The sequence below is a fragment of the Urtica dioica genome, chromosome 12, assembly GCF_054948205.1.
Source record: "Urtica dioica subsp. dioica isolate 48M chromosome 12, U.dioica_male_clone48M_v1_H2, whole genome shotgun sequence".
Lineage (NCBI taxonomy): Eukaryota > Viridiplantae > Streptophyta > Magnoliopsida > Rosales > Urticaceae > Urtica > Urtica dioica.
In genome coordinates this window covers 12,282,691-12,299,679 of record NC_142767.1, presented here as the reverse complement: position 1 = coordinate 12,299,679, position 16,989 = coordinate 12,282,691, and the positions used below count along the sequence as shown (strand labels likewise).

General features: G+C 40.1%; 1 protein-coding gene, 2 non-coding genes and 2 pseudogenes across 5 annotated transcripts; 4 read left to right on the top strand and 1 right to left on the bottom strand.

Annotated features, from left to right (window-relative positions):
* Positions 1-717: 717 nt before the first annotated feature.
* Positions 718-1,899, top strand: LOC149379174 (succinate dehydrogenase cytochrome b560 subunit-like). The gene is made up of 2 exons (XM_089602291.1): positions 718-995; positions 1,232-1,899. The coding sequence occupies exons 1-2, from the start codon at positions 810-812 to the stop codon at positions 1,544-1,546; spliced, it is 501 nt and encodes a 166-aa protein (XP_089458417.1). The 5' UTR covers positions 718-809; the 3' UTR covers positions 1,547-1,899.
* Positions 1,900-2,474: 575 nt separating this feature from the next.
* Positions 2,475-3,619, bottom strand: LOC149379173 (AP3-complex subunit beta-A-like; annotated as a pseudogene). Its single transcript, XR_016294243.1, has 4 exons — positions 3,302-3,619; positions 3,219-3,241; positions 2,948-3,170; positions 2,475-2,852 (listed from the first exon to the last, which is right to left on the bottom strand). The product of XR_016294243.1 is annotated as an AP3-complex subunit beta-A-like (transcript).
* A 2,687-nt stretch (positions 3,620-6,306) lies between these two features.
* TRNAK-UUU (transfer RNA lysine (anticodon UUU)) lies at positions 6,307-6,379 on the top strand. Its single transcript has one exon. It is a non-coding gene; the product is annotated as a tRNA-Lys (tRNA).
* A 6,425-nt stretch (positions 6,380-12,804) lies between these two features.
* TRNAK-UUU (transfer RNA lysine (anticodon UUU)) lies at positions 12,805-12,877 on the top strand. The gene has a single exon. It is a non-coding gene; the product is annotated as a tRNA-Lys (tRNA).
* A 443-nt stretch (positions 12,878-13,320) lies between these two features.
* On the top strand, positions 13,321-16,663 carry LOC149379170 (uncharacterized; annotated as a pseudogene). The gene is made up of 9 exons (XR_016294195.1): positions 13,321-13,480; positions 13,580-13,702; positions 13,887-14,204; positions 14,534-14,951; positions 15,366-15,465; positions 15,569-15,628; positions 15,732-15,815; positions 15,910-16,017; positions 16,109-16,663. The product of XR_016294195.1 is annotated as an uncharacterized LOC149379170 (transcript).
* The last annotated feature ends 326 nt before the right edge of the window (positions 16,664-16,989 follow it).

Here is a 16,989-nt window from a genome sequence, read left to right as displayed (position 1 = left end):
GAGATCAATTTCGATCGAACTCTCCTCCTCTATTCACTTTCACTCTTCTCTGTCTAGATCTGGAGTCAGAGTTCTCTTCGCCGACGATGATTTGGTCCGCTTCGATGGAGCAATGCGGTGGTTTTTTCGGTAAAGGCGTTGATCGTTAAATCGGAGGAGAGATTTGGGGAGAGTTTTGTGGCGGCGGAGATGGAGCTCACGAAAAGAGTGGATTAAACGTGGGAGAGAGAGAGACAGGTGGAGTTGGAGAAAGGGTATTTTAGAGACTCTGGGCTAATATTGGCTATATTCCCAAATAAATGCATAGTTTGGCTATTATTTTAATATCCCCTGTAGAAAAAGGCTAGTTATTAAAATTAAATTAAAAAAATTTCTTTATAAAAAGTTAAAGATTTTTTTTATATATAGAGATTTTAATTTTTTTTAATAAAATAATAAATAAATATTTATTTTATTAAGGGTATTTTGGGGAGTTCAAATTATTTTTTGTAAAAAATAAACGAATGGGGAGTTCAAATTATTTTTTGTAAAAAATAAACGAAAATGGTGAAATTTGTAATATAATATTTTTTTAGGGGAGATATATGTCATTTATATTAAACTGAATGGATATATCTGTTATTTTAAAAATCGAAGGGATAAATCTCACATTTCGATTAAACACAATGGATACTATTGATATTTTCCAATAATTATTTTACTAATAAAGATATGTCGAAGAGTAAACTTTGCAAACTGCCTCTCCTTTTCCTCTCTAGCTTTTCTCTTTTATTTTTTTCAATCAATCTGAGTTTGAATATCGGAAATTGATGGCGTCCATGATGCTGCGATCGGCGAAGACCGCTCTATCCAGAATCCAAATCCACCGCCATGGTTTTCCCCTCGAAACAGGTCTCGCGCGTCAATTCATCGCTCCCGCCGCCTCAGCTGTCGGGAAATCGCCCTCCGAGCTCAACTCTCCGGTCCCAAATCCCGCCGCCATCGCAAGATCTGAGGTCTCTCTCTCTCTCTCTCTCGCTAGGGTTTGTGATATTTACCAAAGGAATCTCGATTGCTTTCAAATGTCTGATATTCACCTTCGTAATCCTTTCTTTTATATTTTTACTGTGACAGAATTTATTTCACTCGTATCAAAAGCTTCTATCATTTATGCCTTTCTGATTTGAAGTTGGACTTGCTTGTTGAAACGTGGTGGCTAATTTATTTTATGTCATCGGAATTTTATTCTCAGGCACTTGCAAAAGGCTACTCGACCGCGGCGGCGACGACCCTCCGGCCACTATCGCCCCACCTGACGATATTCAAGCCCCAACTGAACTCTACGGTTTCGATCTCCAATCGGATTTCGGCGGCGATGCTGGTCACCGTCGCGCTGTCGTCCTATCTCCTTTTCGTCAAAGTCGGCGGGGTTTGCTTGACCTTCCCGAGCTTCTACCAGACCTTCTTCTATGCTTCGAAGTACATTGCCCCGATCACCACCGAGGTAACTGCCTTAGCCCTCGCGTTTCATCTCTTTTACGTGATTCGCCATCTCATCACAAAATGAGCAAAAGAATGTTCACACACCAGTGGTCGGATTGTTTGAAAGCAAGAGACAAGCTCAGGATTTTAGTCCTTAAAGAATGAGGAGAAGAGTGTCGAGTTTTCTTTTCTTTTTTTGTTTTGATATTTTGCTCGAAAATTCCGCAAGTACATAAGCTATGCTGATTTCGGTCTATGATAAATCATGGTGATATCTTTTCCTTTTTCATGGATAGACAACAACCCTTTGTTTCTTGGCTGTGTGAGCGATGAACCCTTTGGAGTTTTTGTTTGAATAATGGAATAGGCTTATATGAGTCTGCTATTAACTTTGTTGCTTTCTGTGCTCAATAGGGTAAACTTGGAGGCTTTTTGTTTTCTTTGCTGTATTTTTTTCAATTGCCCTGCATAAAATTCTTATATTCTGGAATGTGAATCTAGATTTGAAGAAATTGAGTTCTAAATGCTAAAACCATTGTGGTACATCTATATCTAGAAGATTCACAAACCCTCTGACTTTACTGAATTTTAAATCCAAATTGAATTTATGAAACCCATGGTAATCATGTCTTTTATGACTGAAAAACACAAGAACCCTTATTTAGCAAATGTGGAGTAATTAGGTTAATTGATACCTACATTCCAAAAGAATTTATGAAAGCCATATAATGAATTATCGTATATTTTACTTGGGTATTGAAAAATTAAATGTTAATTTTCTTTATGGGGTATTGAATGTTATTGGTGCTTCCAGATTTCATATTCTATGAGGAATTTCATATATTGGCACAATGTAAATGAAGAATTGAGTAGACATTAGAGCTTTGAAATCAACATGTTATCTTGGCAAAATGTAAATGTAGTCGTTTACACACAGTTGAAACAATCAAATTACATATTTATGGATGCCTCTTCCAGAATCAAAAAGTGAAAAGATACTTCACCACCTTCTAAGTTCTAACTATGAATGGATAAGAGAAGGCTCAATCAAGAAATTCACAATCCGGTTCAACAAGTTCAAGCCGAACACAGTCTCTTCGCAGTTAACTTTAAGGGAAAGATTAAGACGTTCATTGCATTTTCCATTAACAGTAGCCGTGATCAAGCATGGTCTTGCAGAGCTCAAGATCTCTCTGCTGAAGCACAAGCACAAACCCGATGCATTGTCGAGGTTTGAGGCGATTGGCATGTCCACCGACATGAGAAACACGTTGGCGTTGCTCAATATCATCACCGCCAAGCTTCTGCATATTTCAAGGAACTTGTCTGCGATTACCGAGTTGTTGCCTTTTCCCTCGTCTAACTCCCCAATGTGGTCGCTGAAGCTACAACTGCTGTGCACATTGAAAATTTCTGTGTCCATAAATTGCATTATGCAAGAAAAATCCTTGTGTTCTGATTGAGAAAAACAAACAAAAACTATTACCTTCTTGAGTATTCAAACATCCCTTTTAGTTTAGACTCCTTGTTTACGAAGGCGTCTATATCCAGAATGACTCTTCCCGTCACAATATAAAGCCAGCTTTAGAGGCAAGAGATGGTGATGGAAACGAACTTGGAAAGTTTTTGTTGTCGTCTGATTAGGGTCCAGAGAAATGACATCTTCTAGTCCAACAAAGTTCGGGACATCATCTTCGGATGTCAATGAACTATCAAATCAATTAAAGGATTATGCAACTAAGTGATGAGAAATTGACATAAAATTAATATGAAATATGATCTGACTAGGATATTTTGAAAATCAATTCAAGGAATAATATCTCTCAGCCATAGTCAAAACTTGGTCCTCGGTTTCCAAGACTTTGCTAGATTCCTCAGCAGCTAAACTTATATTGGACGTGTACTCTGTTGAGCAGTTTTGGAATGAAGCATCGACACAAACGAGAAGAGGAGAGATGCTTGAAGTTTCGGATGAAAAGGAATAGTCCACTTTTAGTCCGTCTCCATTTACTGGGTCCAGGAGGGCATAACTTTTTCGTTTTATTTTGCTGCTAATATCTCCCACGGTGATTCTCGCTGAAGACCTTGGGTTTGGACTTGGTTCTGATGTATTCACATCTGGCATACCGGATTGCTAATCCAACCACGAATCTAGGGCACTTTTTGACACCATTGCAGTCTGTTGTGAGTAACCTCTCCATAGCCTTAATGGCCACCTCCTTCAACAAAACAAGAAAATACATAAAACTACATAAGTAAACCCTATATAACTTGAACGCATGCCAAAATATTATCAGCTACCCCGAGAGAATTGAGAGGAAAGAAGGAAATATTTTTGTGTGAAAAGTACATGCCTCAACACATAAACTCCTCATCCGAATGAGAACACCACCAACCTTATATAGGCTGATATTCAAAATAGTTTTTGGCCATAAAACTGTTGTTCCATGATGGCATTTTAATGCACATCAAACCCATTAGAATGTGTTGAAGTTTGGAGTTACAAACGTTAAAAAATGTTCAGCCTATTAGTGCATTGTAACCACCATTGTGCCCATTAACAACCCAAATAAAACATACAAAATGTTTTTAATGAATTAATGAAGGAAAAAATTCGTCCAAAAAATTTAGACCACAACACCTTCATAATTTTTGATGTTTTTCAACACACTTTGAGCATCAATTTTTCATTCATCTTAACTCCGATTTTGGAAAATAAATAACCGTTTTTATAACTCTCGCAGCGAGGAATAAAAACCAATCAAAACATATTAGTTTCGATGAGTGGATCCCACTCGAATATTTTTCACAACTTAGCCAATAACTCGATATTAAATTCTCTTTAATATCAATAACCACACAATTTTTCAACAATTAGTACAAAATAAAACCCAATAAAAAATTAGCCAAAAAAATGTCCTTTAGATTCTCAAATTCAAATTTCCTAAAAATATGAAGGAAAAAAAATTGAGAACGAGACTTATATTCGAAAATATTAATCTCTCTTGAAAATTAACATTTTTTTTTTGTTTATTCAAAACTTCTCAACCCTTATTTCAGAATTTTAAAACCATTTTAAGTCTGTCAAACAAATTTGGAGGGCATTTCTGCTGTTTATAAAGGTTATAATATAACTAAGTCTATACACCCAAAACTACAAAATCAATACTACTAGACAAAATTATGTATATTAACTGTTTATCGTGATTTAGAAAGGTTGATATAAATGAATGAAAAAGTAGAAATAGTAGAATATTTGTTTAGTGTAGTTTATAATTGTTCATATATGCGATACAACTCCAAAAAAAAAAAAGCACAATATTTAAGATAAATCTAAAGTATACAACAATCAAATTCAAAAGAAAGTCTTGCAAGAAAAGAGATACAAAGTGAATAAAAGATTAAGAACGAAAAGATCAAAAACACTAAAACCCAGACTTTCTAAGAACACAAACATACATGAAAACCTATTTTAATGATTTTTACTTCTTAGTATCGGTCAAACACATCCCAAAAAGTAAACAAAACCAAGGTACATATGAATACCCAATCTTTAATCTGAGTACCAAAAACAAAAATCGTCTTCTTGTTGCTCCATCTATTCACTTTGGATGGTACATCGGACTTCGTAGATTCTTAGTTAGTGCAGCAGAGCCACTGTTGTCGACAATCCAGAGAAGGTCCCTTAACCTTGTCCATTTGGAACCCGAAAAATTTGAGAGGAAAAGAATGAGATTCCTTCGTGTTTTCTAGCTTGTTTTAACACAAAATTAGGTAAATAGTCAATTAAAACGTTTGAAATTACTATATATCAAATGTTTCGTAAATATTAGGTAAATAATCATAAAGATGACATGGCCTAATAAATGAAAGTGGTTATTTACCTAAAATTTACGTCTGTAAATATATAAAAGTGACTATTTACTTAAGATTTATGAAACGTTGGCTATTTAGCAATGTCAAACTGTAAATATCGCTATTTACCTAATGGGCCCTTGTTTTAATTGAAGAAAATAAGAGAAAATTTTGATTTTCACCACTTTCAAACATGCATTCTCATAATTATTTTCATTTTCCTTCAAACTTTCTCCCACATACTCCAAGTTCCGAACGGACCCTAAAACCTATGATAAAAAGGCACAAAAAATGCTGTCATGTATGATCTAAACTGCGATGGAATCATAGACGCTCAAGATGGCATTAAACTAGGTGACTTTGAGGACAATGGGCTTCTCGAGGAGGAGGATGTGTTATTGGCTTCAATGGAGGATGGCCCGCTAGAAATGGGGGCTCGTCTTAAATCGTGAAGATTGGGGTCATTGAATAGCACCTCGTAGATCACGATGATGTGTTTGTGATTACGAGTGACAAGGAGGTCGCACCAGAGATGGAGGTCAGAAGACATTGAGGAGATCTGGCCAGTGCTTCAGGAATGCGACTAGGTCGAAGATGGAGGCTCCGCAAAAGGTGTCGAGGTCGGGTTTAGTTGTTGTAGGAAGAAAACATTATTGCTGGGTATCTATTATTTAATTTTTCACCATTAAAAGGGCATATTTGATATTAAATTTTATTAACTGGCTTAATTTATCTAAGTATTAATAATGTTGATTTGTGAAAGAATAAAATGTTATTTTTGTCTTAAGTATTAGAGCTAGAGTTGCTCTATGTGCGGGTCACATCTTAAGTGTGTATCACCTTATATTAAGAATGTGCAATTTAAATTCCCAGTCAAAACAAAATATAATTTTAAATCAAAATCTAGTTGAATGGTTGACGACTTGAGCTGGTAGCATCCGTTATTTATTCATTCGAATAATTATATAAAGCTTTCTGAATGTGTCGCAAGCCGTCTTAGCTCAGCTGGTAGAGCGCGTGGCTTTTAACCACGTGGTCGTGGGTTCGATTCCCACAGACGGCGTTATCCTATCTTGTATATTTTATGCTCTACTCTGTTACATGCTTTGGTGTCTACACTACTCCATATTTGCATGTTTGTTTCTTTTACCATATCATAGATTCATAATAGCTCATCGTTTGTTTATTTACTATATAGATATCATATCTAACTGCTATTATTTTCGACAGAGAACTAAATTGAATTTTTTCAAAAGTCGATATGTGTGTTTGTGGGAATTTACATGGAAGAGCATTCCATAAGTTATAACCACCCCACGTATTCTATTTACAATTGCAACAAACATTGTATTTTATAAGTTTTACGATGGAAGCCAACATAAAAATTATAATAGTTGAGCCACAACGCTATTTGTTAGTTAGGTGTGTCCGTTTAAGAAGAGATAAATATTTTTAAAAAAAAAAACTAAAATAAAAAGAACAAGAATTTATTTACATTTTCATTTAAGATTTGTCTCGAAGCCCACTAGCACTGGGAAAGAATTTAAGGGAGTTTGTGGGTTTTCTGCTGGGCCTGCCTCAACAGCTCCCTCTAACCAGCCTGAGGCCCATTCTCACCAAGGTGTGGACAAATTTGTGACCGTCCATCATCCAAACCAGGATCTCACTGGACCCAGTCTCGCCACGGAACTCAATGGGGGACAGAAGAACAACTCTCTCGGGCCCACCCTTGCCCCCGTCATTGATCTTGGGGTGGCGCTCAAATCAGTGGCGGGTGAAGGCGGAGCAGGAAAGAGAAAGTCTAACGAGAGGACCAGAATCGGGAACATCAAAAAAATGGCGCGCATGTTTGAAGCTGGAGTAGGAGGGACGGGCGCGGGGGACCAGCTCTCACGGAGCAACGCGGGGCCATCACCTATTCACCAGGAGACCCAGGTTAGTGTTCCTTCCCCTCTCTCTATTTCTTTTTCAGACAATTTGGGAGGTGTCCAGGGACCGAGAGTTTTGGATTTGGTTATGGTTACTAGCAACTTAGGAGCTTCTGATGTTTCGGATTCGACTAAGGACGAGATGATTGAGAGAGCGGCGCCCCTCATGGACGAGGGCCGCCGAACGCAATGATAGGCCTTATTTGGAACGTCCAGGGGTTGGGAAACCCCGGGACGAAAGGAACCCTCAGGTCCCATGTTCTTGACTACAAGCCGGATTTTATTTTTTTGTCTGAGACGAGGCTTAGGAGGGACGGGGCCGAAAGGGTTAGGGTCCTGCTTGGTTTTGAGGGTTGTGTGACGGTGGAGTGTCTTGGTAGAAGCGGAGGTTTGATGTTACTCTGGAAAAAGCCAGTGAAGTTTTTACTTAGGACTATGTCGAGGTTTCATATAGAGGGTGACTTGGTTAGTGAGGAAGGGAGATCGTGGAGGTTTGTGGGGATTTACGGAGATCCGATTACCTCTCAAAGGAAACATACTTGGGAGCTTCTTCGTCGGCTTCGAGAGAATTATAGGGGGCCCTGGTTAATTGGAGGAGACATGAATGAGGTGGCTTCGAATGCGGAGATCCGGGGGGGCAGGGACAGAGGACCGGGGCAGCTGTCTGCTTTTCGGGACATGATGGTAGACTATGACGTTCAGGACCTGGGCTTCGTGGGGGACATCTTCACGTGGCGGAGGGGAGGGATTGAAGAACGTCTGGATAGATGTCTGGCGAGTCACGACTGGGAAGACCTCTTCCCTCGGGCTAGAGTTCAGCATCTTGGGTTTTGGAATTCGGATCACAGACCCCTCTTGTTATGCACAGAGGGTCCTAAGACTCGTCGCCGGCCAGGGAGACCGAAGAGATTCTTCTTTGAGGAAGCCTGGTGTGGAGACCCGGGATACGATGAAGTGGTTCGGAGGATCTGGGACAGGGACAGAGAAGGGAACAGGAGTCGGACGATGGTAGAGTCGATCAGACAGTGCAGAGAAGGCTTGGCTAATTGGGGTTACGAGAGAAACAGGGGGATGAGGGATCGGATCGAGAAACATAAATTGATCGTCGAGTTGGCGGGCAGATCCGGGCCGAACTTCTGCATGGATACCTTCCGTCGTGAGGAGAGACAGTTGAATGCTTTGTTGGACAAGGAAGAGCAGTTTTGGAGGCAGAGGAGTCGAGCCTCCTGGATGAAGTACGGCGATAAAAATACGAAGTTCTTCCAGCGTAAGGCCACAACGAGGAGGAGGAGGAATACCATTAGGGGCCTGTTCGACGAGAGAGAGACTTGGTGCTGTAACGAGACGGAAATCGAAGGAGTAATCTCCAGATACTTTATGGATATCTTCACTTCTGCGAGTCCGTCGCAGCAGGATATTGAGAATGTGGTTGCGGGCATCCAGCCCAAGATCTCGGGAGAGATGAATCATGAGCTTGAACGCCCGTTTGAGGTCTCGGAGGTGAGAAGTGCGCTCTTCTCGATGGATCCTATCAAGGCCCCGGGAAAAGACGGGTTCCCGGCGATCTTCTATCAGAAATATTGGGATGTAGTGGGGGAGTCGGTTTCAGAGACTTGTCTCGGGATTCTCAACGAAGGGAAATAAGTGGGGAGCTTCAATGACACTATTATCACCCTTATCCCTAAAGTTGAGGAACCTATGAGGGTGAGCGAGTTCCGGCCCATCAGTTTGTGTAACGTCGTCTACAAGATCGTCGCCAAGTGTCTTGTGAATCGTCCCAAGGGTACTATGCATGTGGCCATTTCTGAGAACCAGAGTGCGTTCGTGGGAGGTAGACTGATCTTCGACAACGTTATGGTAGGTTTCGAGGCGCTTCACACAATGAAGAGAAGAAGGTTTGGGAATGGTAGGTGGGCGTCCCTTAAGCTTGATATGGCGAAGGCTTATGATCGGGTTGAGTGGTCGTACCTGAAGGCGGTGATGCTGAGGCTCGGATACTCGGCTGTTTGGGTCGAAAAAGTGATGAGGTGTGTCTCCTCTGTTCGTTTTGCCTTCAACATCAATGGGTCGAATCGGGGACATGTTATTCCACAGAGAGGTCTCCGCCAGGGCGACCCGCTTTCTCCCTTCATTTTCCTTTTCTGCTCAGAGGGTCTCTCGGGTCTCTTCGGAGCGAGGGAACAGGCGGGTTCTATTAGTGGAGTCCGTTTCGGAGACCTTCGCGTTTCTCACCTCCTGTTTGCGGATGATAGCTTGATGTTCTTTAAGGCTTGCCCCGAGGAATGCGAGGTCGTGGCTGAGACCCTCCGTGTCTACTCAGTGGCTTCGGGTCAGATGGTCAACTTCCAAAAATCGGATGTCTGTTTCGGCAAAGACGTTGGGTCGGTAGAGGACGAGGAGCTCCTTGCCCAAACCCTAGGTGTTCGGAGGACGGACTGCCACAAACGGTACTTAGGTCTCCCCGCGTTTTCGGGACGGAAAAAGAAAGAGCTCTTCGATTACGTGAGAGAACGCATCTGGGAGAAGATTAAGAGGTGGAATGGTCTTTTCTTATCCCAGGCGGGCAGAGAGGTGCTCAGTAAGTCTATTCTTCAGGCTATCCCGTGCTATGTGGTCTCTTGCCTTAAGCTCCCGAAGACACTGATCTCGGAGATTCACTCGGCTATAGCTAAGTTCTGGTGGGGAAACTGCAATGGGGCTAACAAGACTCACTGGTGTGCTTGGGAGGTCCTCGTGCAGAACAAACTCGAGGGCGGCATGGGCTTCAGAGACCTGGAAAAATTCAACCAAGCTTTGATAGCTAAAAACGTGTGGAGATTCCTTAGACGGCCTGATAGTTTGGTGGGCAGGGTCTTTCGCGAGAGTTACTACCCACACGGGGACGTCTTGAGCGGCCACTGCGGGTCGAACAGCTCCTTTATGTGGCGCAGCTTAGTTTGGGGAAGGGAGATCATCCTGGCAGGCACGATATGGAGCATTGGTGATGAGGAGTCGGTCATGGTTATGGGAGATAAGTGGATTCCCAGACCTAGACTCTTTGCTTGGGTTGATCCCCCCTTGATCCCCCCTGACATGAGAGTTGCGGAATTGATGAGGTATGATGGTAGTTGGGATGAGCCACTAGTTTGTGATATGTTCGGGGAGGAAGACGCTAGGGCGATTCTCAGCATCCCCAGTGGCGGGGAAGGGGTCCCTGATAGACGTCGATGGCACTTCACAGAGGATGGCGAATATACGGTTAAAAGTGGGTATAGAGTGGCTATGGACTCTGTCAGGGTGGGGGCCAGCTCGTCTGACCAGACTAGGATGGAGGATTGGTGGAAAAAGTTCTGGAAATTAAAAGTCCCTCCTAAGGTGAAGCTCTTTACTTGGAGAGTGTGTAAGAATCGGATCCCGTCACGCTCTGTTCTCGCCAAGAGGAAGATCATCAACGACGACCGCTGCCCGATCTGCTCAGGGATGGCTGAGACGACCCACCATGCTCTCTGGGGGTGTAAGTGGAGCAGGAAGGTGTGGAAGGAAGCTGGCTTTGGTGGGATCCTTCCGCCTCACGGGGAGGGAGATGCCTTTGACACCATTCTCAGAGCGGCGGACGCTCTTGAGGTTAGTAATTTTGAATTCTATATCACTATTATTTGGGAATTATGGAACCACAGGAACAACGTCGTCTCGGGGAAGAAAGCTTGGAATCAGACGGAGCTCGTCCAGTGGACTGGGTGCTTCCTGGAGGAGTTTAGGGATGCGAACAAGGGAGCCGGTCAGAGTAAGAATAAGAATTCGGCCAAGCCTATGTGGATTCCTCCGGCGCAAGGAACAATCTCGGTGACTGTGGATGCTGCTCTAGATCGGGACCAGGGAGGATTCGGTGTGGGTTGCATTGCCCGTGACCACACCGGAAGGGTGTTAGCCTCGCAAACGCTTTCCCAAGCTAGGGGATTTACCCCCCAGCTTGCGGAGGCGTTTGCGGTTCTCCAAGGCGTAGTTCTAGCTCTCAGCATCGGCGGGTCGAGACTGGAGCTTCATTCGGATTGCTCGGAGGTGGTCAAGGCGGTGGCTGGGGGGAAGACCCCTACGACCAAGCTCGGGACGATCTTGCATCTCATTGAGAAGGAGGTGAGTAAGTTGGTTGAGTTTAAGATTATGTTTATCCCTCGTCTCGGTAATATTGCGGCTCACAACTTAGCTCGTTTTGCGGTTGTTCATAATTCTAACTCGACTTGGATGGGGCTTGTCCCTCCTTGCTCGGAAGAGGCTATTAGAGCTGATGATAGGGAGATCCATCCCCGTACTCCGGGATAGGGCTTTCCAGTTTTGTGTGTAGCTTGGTGACGTGGTTGTGTGTGTGTTCTTCTATCTCTTGTAACCACGGTTTTCCTCCGCCATACGTGAGGGTTTTTAATGAAATCTCCGTGGCACCGCCCACGTTTCTCAAAAAAAAAAAAACATTCAATTTAGTAATGCTTATGTTTATTGGTATTTGGCAAGAACTCATAGATTTGTAACTCTTATACACAAGTACGTCACATATCGAATTAATAGATTATAGATGGACTATTAGTCGTGTAAATAAACATGAGTTTCCCAGCGTCTTTTATCCTTACTCACACATTTATTTTCGGAATTCATCATTTAATTGATGTGCATCTAAAAATAATATGCATACATCTTATTGGTATATATAGGCAGTACTTATCACTACATTAAAGCAATCCTCAATGATGTAATCTCATACTTACAAAGTCGTAAAACGTTTTGACCTTTCAAAGATAAGGCTGTGAGATTGTACAACTTACCAGATGTTTTTCTTGTGGATCGGATTATGACTCGCACAATGTCAATGATCCAATATCTTAAAATGAGATGAGTTAAAAATGTGAAAAGTCCATTGGAGAAAAAAAAATAGAATTGGAAGTTAAAAAAGAATAAGGACATGTTCATTTAAAAGTTAGTGAAATATTTGCCTTGTAGAAGAAGGTGATGACAATGGCCAAAATAAAAACATGGAAGAAATGGTGAATATTGTATTATTATAGAAGTAAAATAATATAAATCCAATTGGTCCGTTTAAAAAAAAAAAAAAAAAAAAAAAAACCTAGTTAAATGACTAATGTAAGTAGTTTGTACATGTGTTTCTTATCTTTCACTTTTCAATTTTTATTATTATTTTGCTTTAATTAATGTGTATTGAATTTGAGAGATGACTTTAACGTACTGCCCCACACACAATGGCGACCAAAATATTATAACAAGAAGAAATGTTGCTTAATTTTTGTTTGATCAACTATAACAATAAAAGTATCATATTCACGAAGAGCACTTATAAAAATCTTCAGTAGGAATTATGTATACAAGACCCAGGAAGTCTAAGATAATAATAGTGCATACTTTATACTCAATAAGTAAAATGATCACACATTACCTCTTAAAATACGTCACGAACAGAATGCAAGTTTATTTTGAATCCAGACTTGAACAATATAAACTCGAGGGGCTTTCTTGCAAAAACTATCCTATGTGAGAATTTTATTCTTTAATAACATTGCCAAATCATTATCATCAAGCCGTCTTAGCTCAGCTGGTAGAGCGCGTGGCTTTTAACCACGTGGTCGTGGGTTCGATTCCCACAGACGGCGAAAAATTATTTTTGATTTTGTACTTAATCACTCCTTTCACTCTCCTCATTAATTATTAAATATAGCAAAAAGCAAAATTTTCAAAGAAAGGCATATTCATTCCAACTGTATATTTGACATTTCATTTACTCATTCCAACCTTTTAGCTTCCCTTGTTCATGCGCTTCACGTCGCTTTGCAAAAATTAATTTTTATCTGAAAGACTTCCAAGGAAATAGAATTCATGTGAATAACGCCAACCAAACCAGACCATGCATTGCACCAATTGAGCACCACCCCCACTACCACTCACTAAGTACTAACTCTACTATTTTCATTTTCTATCCCATTTTTTTTTTATTTTTTCTTTCCTCCACAACCACCTAAAGTTTCTTTAATGGAACCCACGATTCTACTCCCGAAATGACCAAAATAGGCGTCTATCTATATCTCCGCCTCCTCAATAAGATAGCCTCATTCTTCTCATGCTCTCTCTAACTTCGGTTTCAATACTTTCCTTTCTTTTTCTCTATATCAAACTAAAAAGAACCAATCATGAAATTTGAGCAACTCCTAATGCAGAGAAGTGAAGAGCAACATAAGAGACTTGCTCTTGAAGAAGAGGTGTATATATATGTACATTTAAAATATCATGAATTTTTCCCATCTGGGGTTTTGTTGTTACATCCAAAACCATGTCTTTACTTTATATTATATATATAGGTGAAGAAGTTGCAAGTGGAGCTAGAAGGAGAAGAAACGGTAAGAATAGTTTTGGAACATGCTCTCAACGGCTCTTCTTCGATGCCTTCTCATCCACGTCACTCCATCTCACTTCCGGCTCCGGTACGTACGTACAAAATTATCTCCATTAAGACCATCCAAAACGCTATATTATAAGTTAATCAATACAGCAATAGTTGAAACAAATGCTACAGTTTACAAAAGGACACATGCTTTGAGACAAATGAGAAAAGCCACATAGAAGGGTACTTATATTGTGTCAATAATTTCGGTGATGAAAATGAAGGTTAAGGCTCTAGTTTCGGAGCTGGAAATGATAGAGGACGAGATATTCGGGTTGGAGAGAAAAGTGGATGAGCTGAGACTACAGATGTATCAAGAGAGAGCTCAAGTTAGAGAGTTGGACATGAGGAGCCAAAAACATAACAAACTTCAGCGATCGGTGCTCCGCGACGACCAATGGCGATCAATGTCACAGAAATACGACAGCTCGAAGAGCGAAAGATCGATCGGCAGTGGAGATAGTAGGAGAGCTTCTGATGCAAGAAGTTTAGCTTCTTCCAATAGTAATCCCCTTTGTTCATACCAAGATACAACATTGCGTGTATTGAATTAAAATAAAGGCTATTTTGGTTTGGTGATGATGATAACAACTTGTGTTTTCTGTACTTTATTTTTGGGAAATAAAATTAAATAATTAAAAAAAAAAGACGTGCTTCTATTCGTGGGACCTCTAACGTTGTAGAGGGGAGCGTATATTGTCACGAATTATATAATGTAACACTATTGTAGTATTCAAACATTTCAAGGAATGTGATGATGTTTTGTATAATAATGCTTAAAGAAGGAACATTTATAGAATTGAAGTACGTCTCACTCTCGCCTAAGCTAGTTATTTTAATGTATATTTTTTTTAATGTTTTTAAGCAGGAGATATGATGGGTGAGTTATCAAGATCAAGGGTTGGTGGATCAAAGGTTAGGAACGTTGGGAAAGTGAAGGCAAATGAGCTCTCAGAAGAGCTACTAAAGTGTGTGATAGGCATATTTGTGGAGATCAAACACACACGTGTCGAGAAAGAAGGACCATCATCAGCTAGAAAACTCACTACCCTCTCAAGCATGAACTCAAAAGGGTTCACTGGAAAGACCCCATTTTCCAATGCCAAGTCACCAACATTTATCTTCAACTTTAATTCCCCTTCGAAGATGGACCCTTATGCCATTTTATTCCCCAATTCGGACTGCATTGTGAGGGATGTTGGCCCCTACAAGAATTTTCTCCAACTCACAGCCTCGTCCCTCGACATTACCCGCTTCCATGAATGCTTGGCCGGGATCGCAAAACTCAGGTCCGTTTATTTATTTACTTTTTTTTTATTCAGGAATTCAAAAAATGATTTTTGCTAGCGCACCTCATTGAGGTGGGGCCCTCTTTACGAGGTGCGCTGACACGTATCACAGTGCTCTTATAAATTAGTTTCACAAGCAAAATTAGATGTTTTTTTTTCCTTATATGCCCTTCTCTAAGAAATTTAAATAGTCATAATTTTTTTAAGGGCATTTGCTGCCGGTGGAAATTGAACCCCACGACCTTTGCTTTGGAGGTGATGTAGAATTACTACTAAACCAAGTTAGTTACCACTAAATAGTCAGTTATTTTTACATTATCATAATTAGAAGGGACGAAATTGTCAGAAATAAAAGTTAGATACTAAAATGTAACGAATCACCAAGTTGAATGAGGGATTATTTATTTTTTTCAGGGTTTTGATGAGTAAGCTTTGTGATGTGGACTTGACTTTCTTGACATACAAACAGAAGCTGGCTTTTTGGATCAACATCTACAATGCCTGTATAATGCATGTACTTGAGAGAAGAAAAAATAATACAATGTGTAACACATTTCAAAATATGTCATATATTTGTTTTGTTTCCACTATTAAATATGTTTTACAAATAATTTCAGGCTTTTCTTGAACATGGTCTGCCTTCTTCAGAAGAGAAGTTGTTGGCGCTAATGAACAAGGCATGTTGCATATGTATTGCATTTTCTTCTACAATAGTAACCCAAAAATAAAAAATCTATATTTCCCAAAACATGACATTATAAAATATTGTTGAACTGGCAGGCTAGTTTAAACGTTGGTGGGATAGTACTAAATGCTCTGGCCATTGAACACTTCATTCTCCGATGCCCTACCGAGTCAAAGAATGTAAGTCAAATAGATTATCAATGCAATCTCATACCTTGAAATCCCCATTATTAAGATGAAATTTCTTTTTCTAATTTTTGTAACATTTTTCAAGGCACCGGCTTATGAAAAAGAAATGTTGCTTCGACACGCGTATGGTCTAGGCTACCCCGAGCCAAACGTGACATTTGCTTTGTGTCGCGGAACTTGGTCCTCTCCGGCGGTAACTCATCAATCTCACATTTCGAGTACTATATAATTTAAAAATTTATTATAATTATCATTATTGAGAAGTTTAAAATTTTGATTAACAGTTAAGGGTTTACACCGCGGACGACGTGGCGGACGAAATGGAGAGAGCAAAAGTGGAGTACTTGGAGGCTTCGATCAGCGTGACGAGCAAGAGAAAGGTCGTTGTTCCGAAGCTTCTCCAGTGGCACATGAGCGATTTCGCAGATGACTTGGGGTCATTGGTCGAGTGGATTTACAGCCAATTGCCTCGATCCGGGTCGTTGAAACGTTTGTTAATGGAATGCTTGGACGAGGAAGCAAAGTTGCCTGTTGATAAAATGGTCGAGGTTCAGCCTTACGATTCCGAGTTTAGATACTTGTTAAGCACGTAACCGTTTTGTGAGTCAAATAATGAGCGTGAGTGTGACCCTTTTATTAGATTAATTATCATCTTCATGAGTTTTAGATTTTGGATTGAGAATCTCTTTTGTACATAGCTGTGTTGTACTTAGTTTAGCTACAATGAGGAAGGAATAGGAAACGGCATGTCGTGTACAAGATAAACACTTGTCATTTGTTGTTTTTTTTTTTTTTTTTTACTTTTGTATATTTCATATTTATTAAGGGAAAATTAATATTAATCCTTTTTATCTTGATCGTTTATTTCATGAATATCATTCATGTATACACATTCTTACAGAACATTCATTTGGTCACCATTTTTATCTTATTTTTCATTTGAAATATTTTGTAAAATACCAAAATATACTCTTTCTAAATTTAGATTAAATTTAGTCTTAGTGCATTAGATTATATTTTACTCTGAGCAAAACTTAATTTAGTGAAATAGCTAAAATTTTAATGTAACCTAAAATATATATGTTTTTTTAGCTTATTTTACTCTTAGCAAAAAAACCATTTTTTTTTTTCTCCATTGTCTTTGGTAGAGGTCTAGTTCATGCCA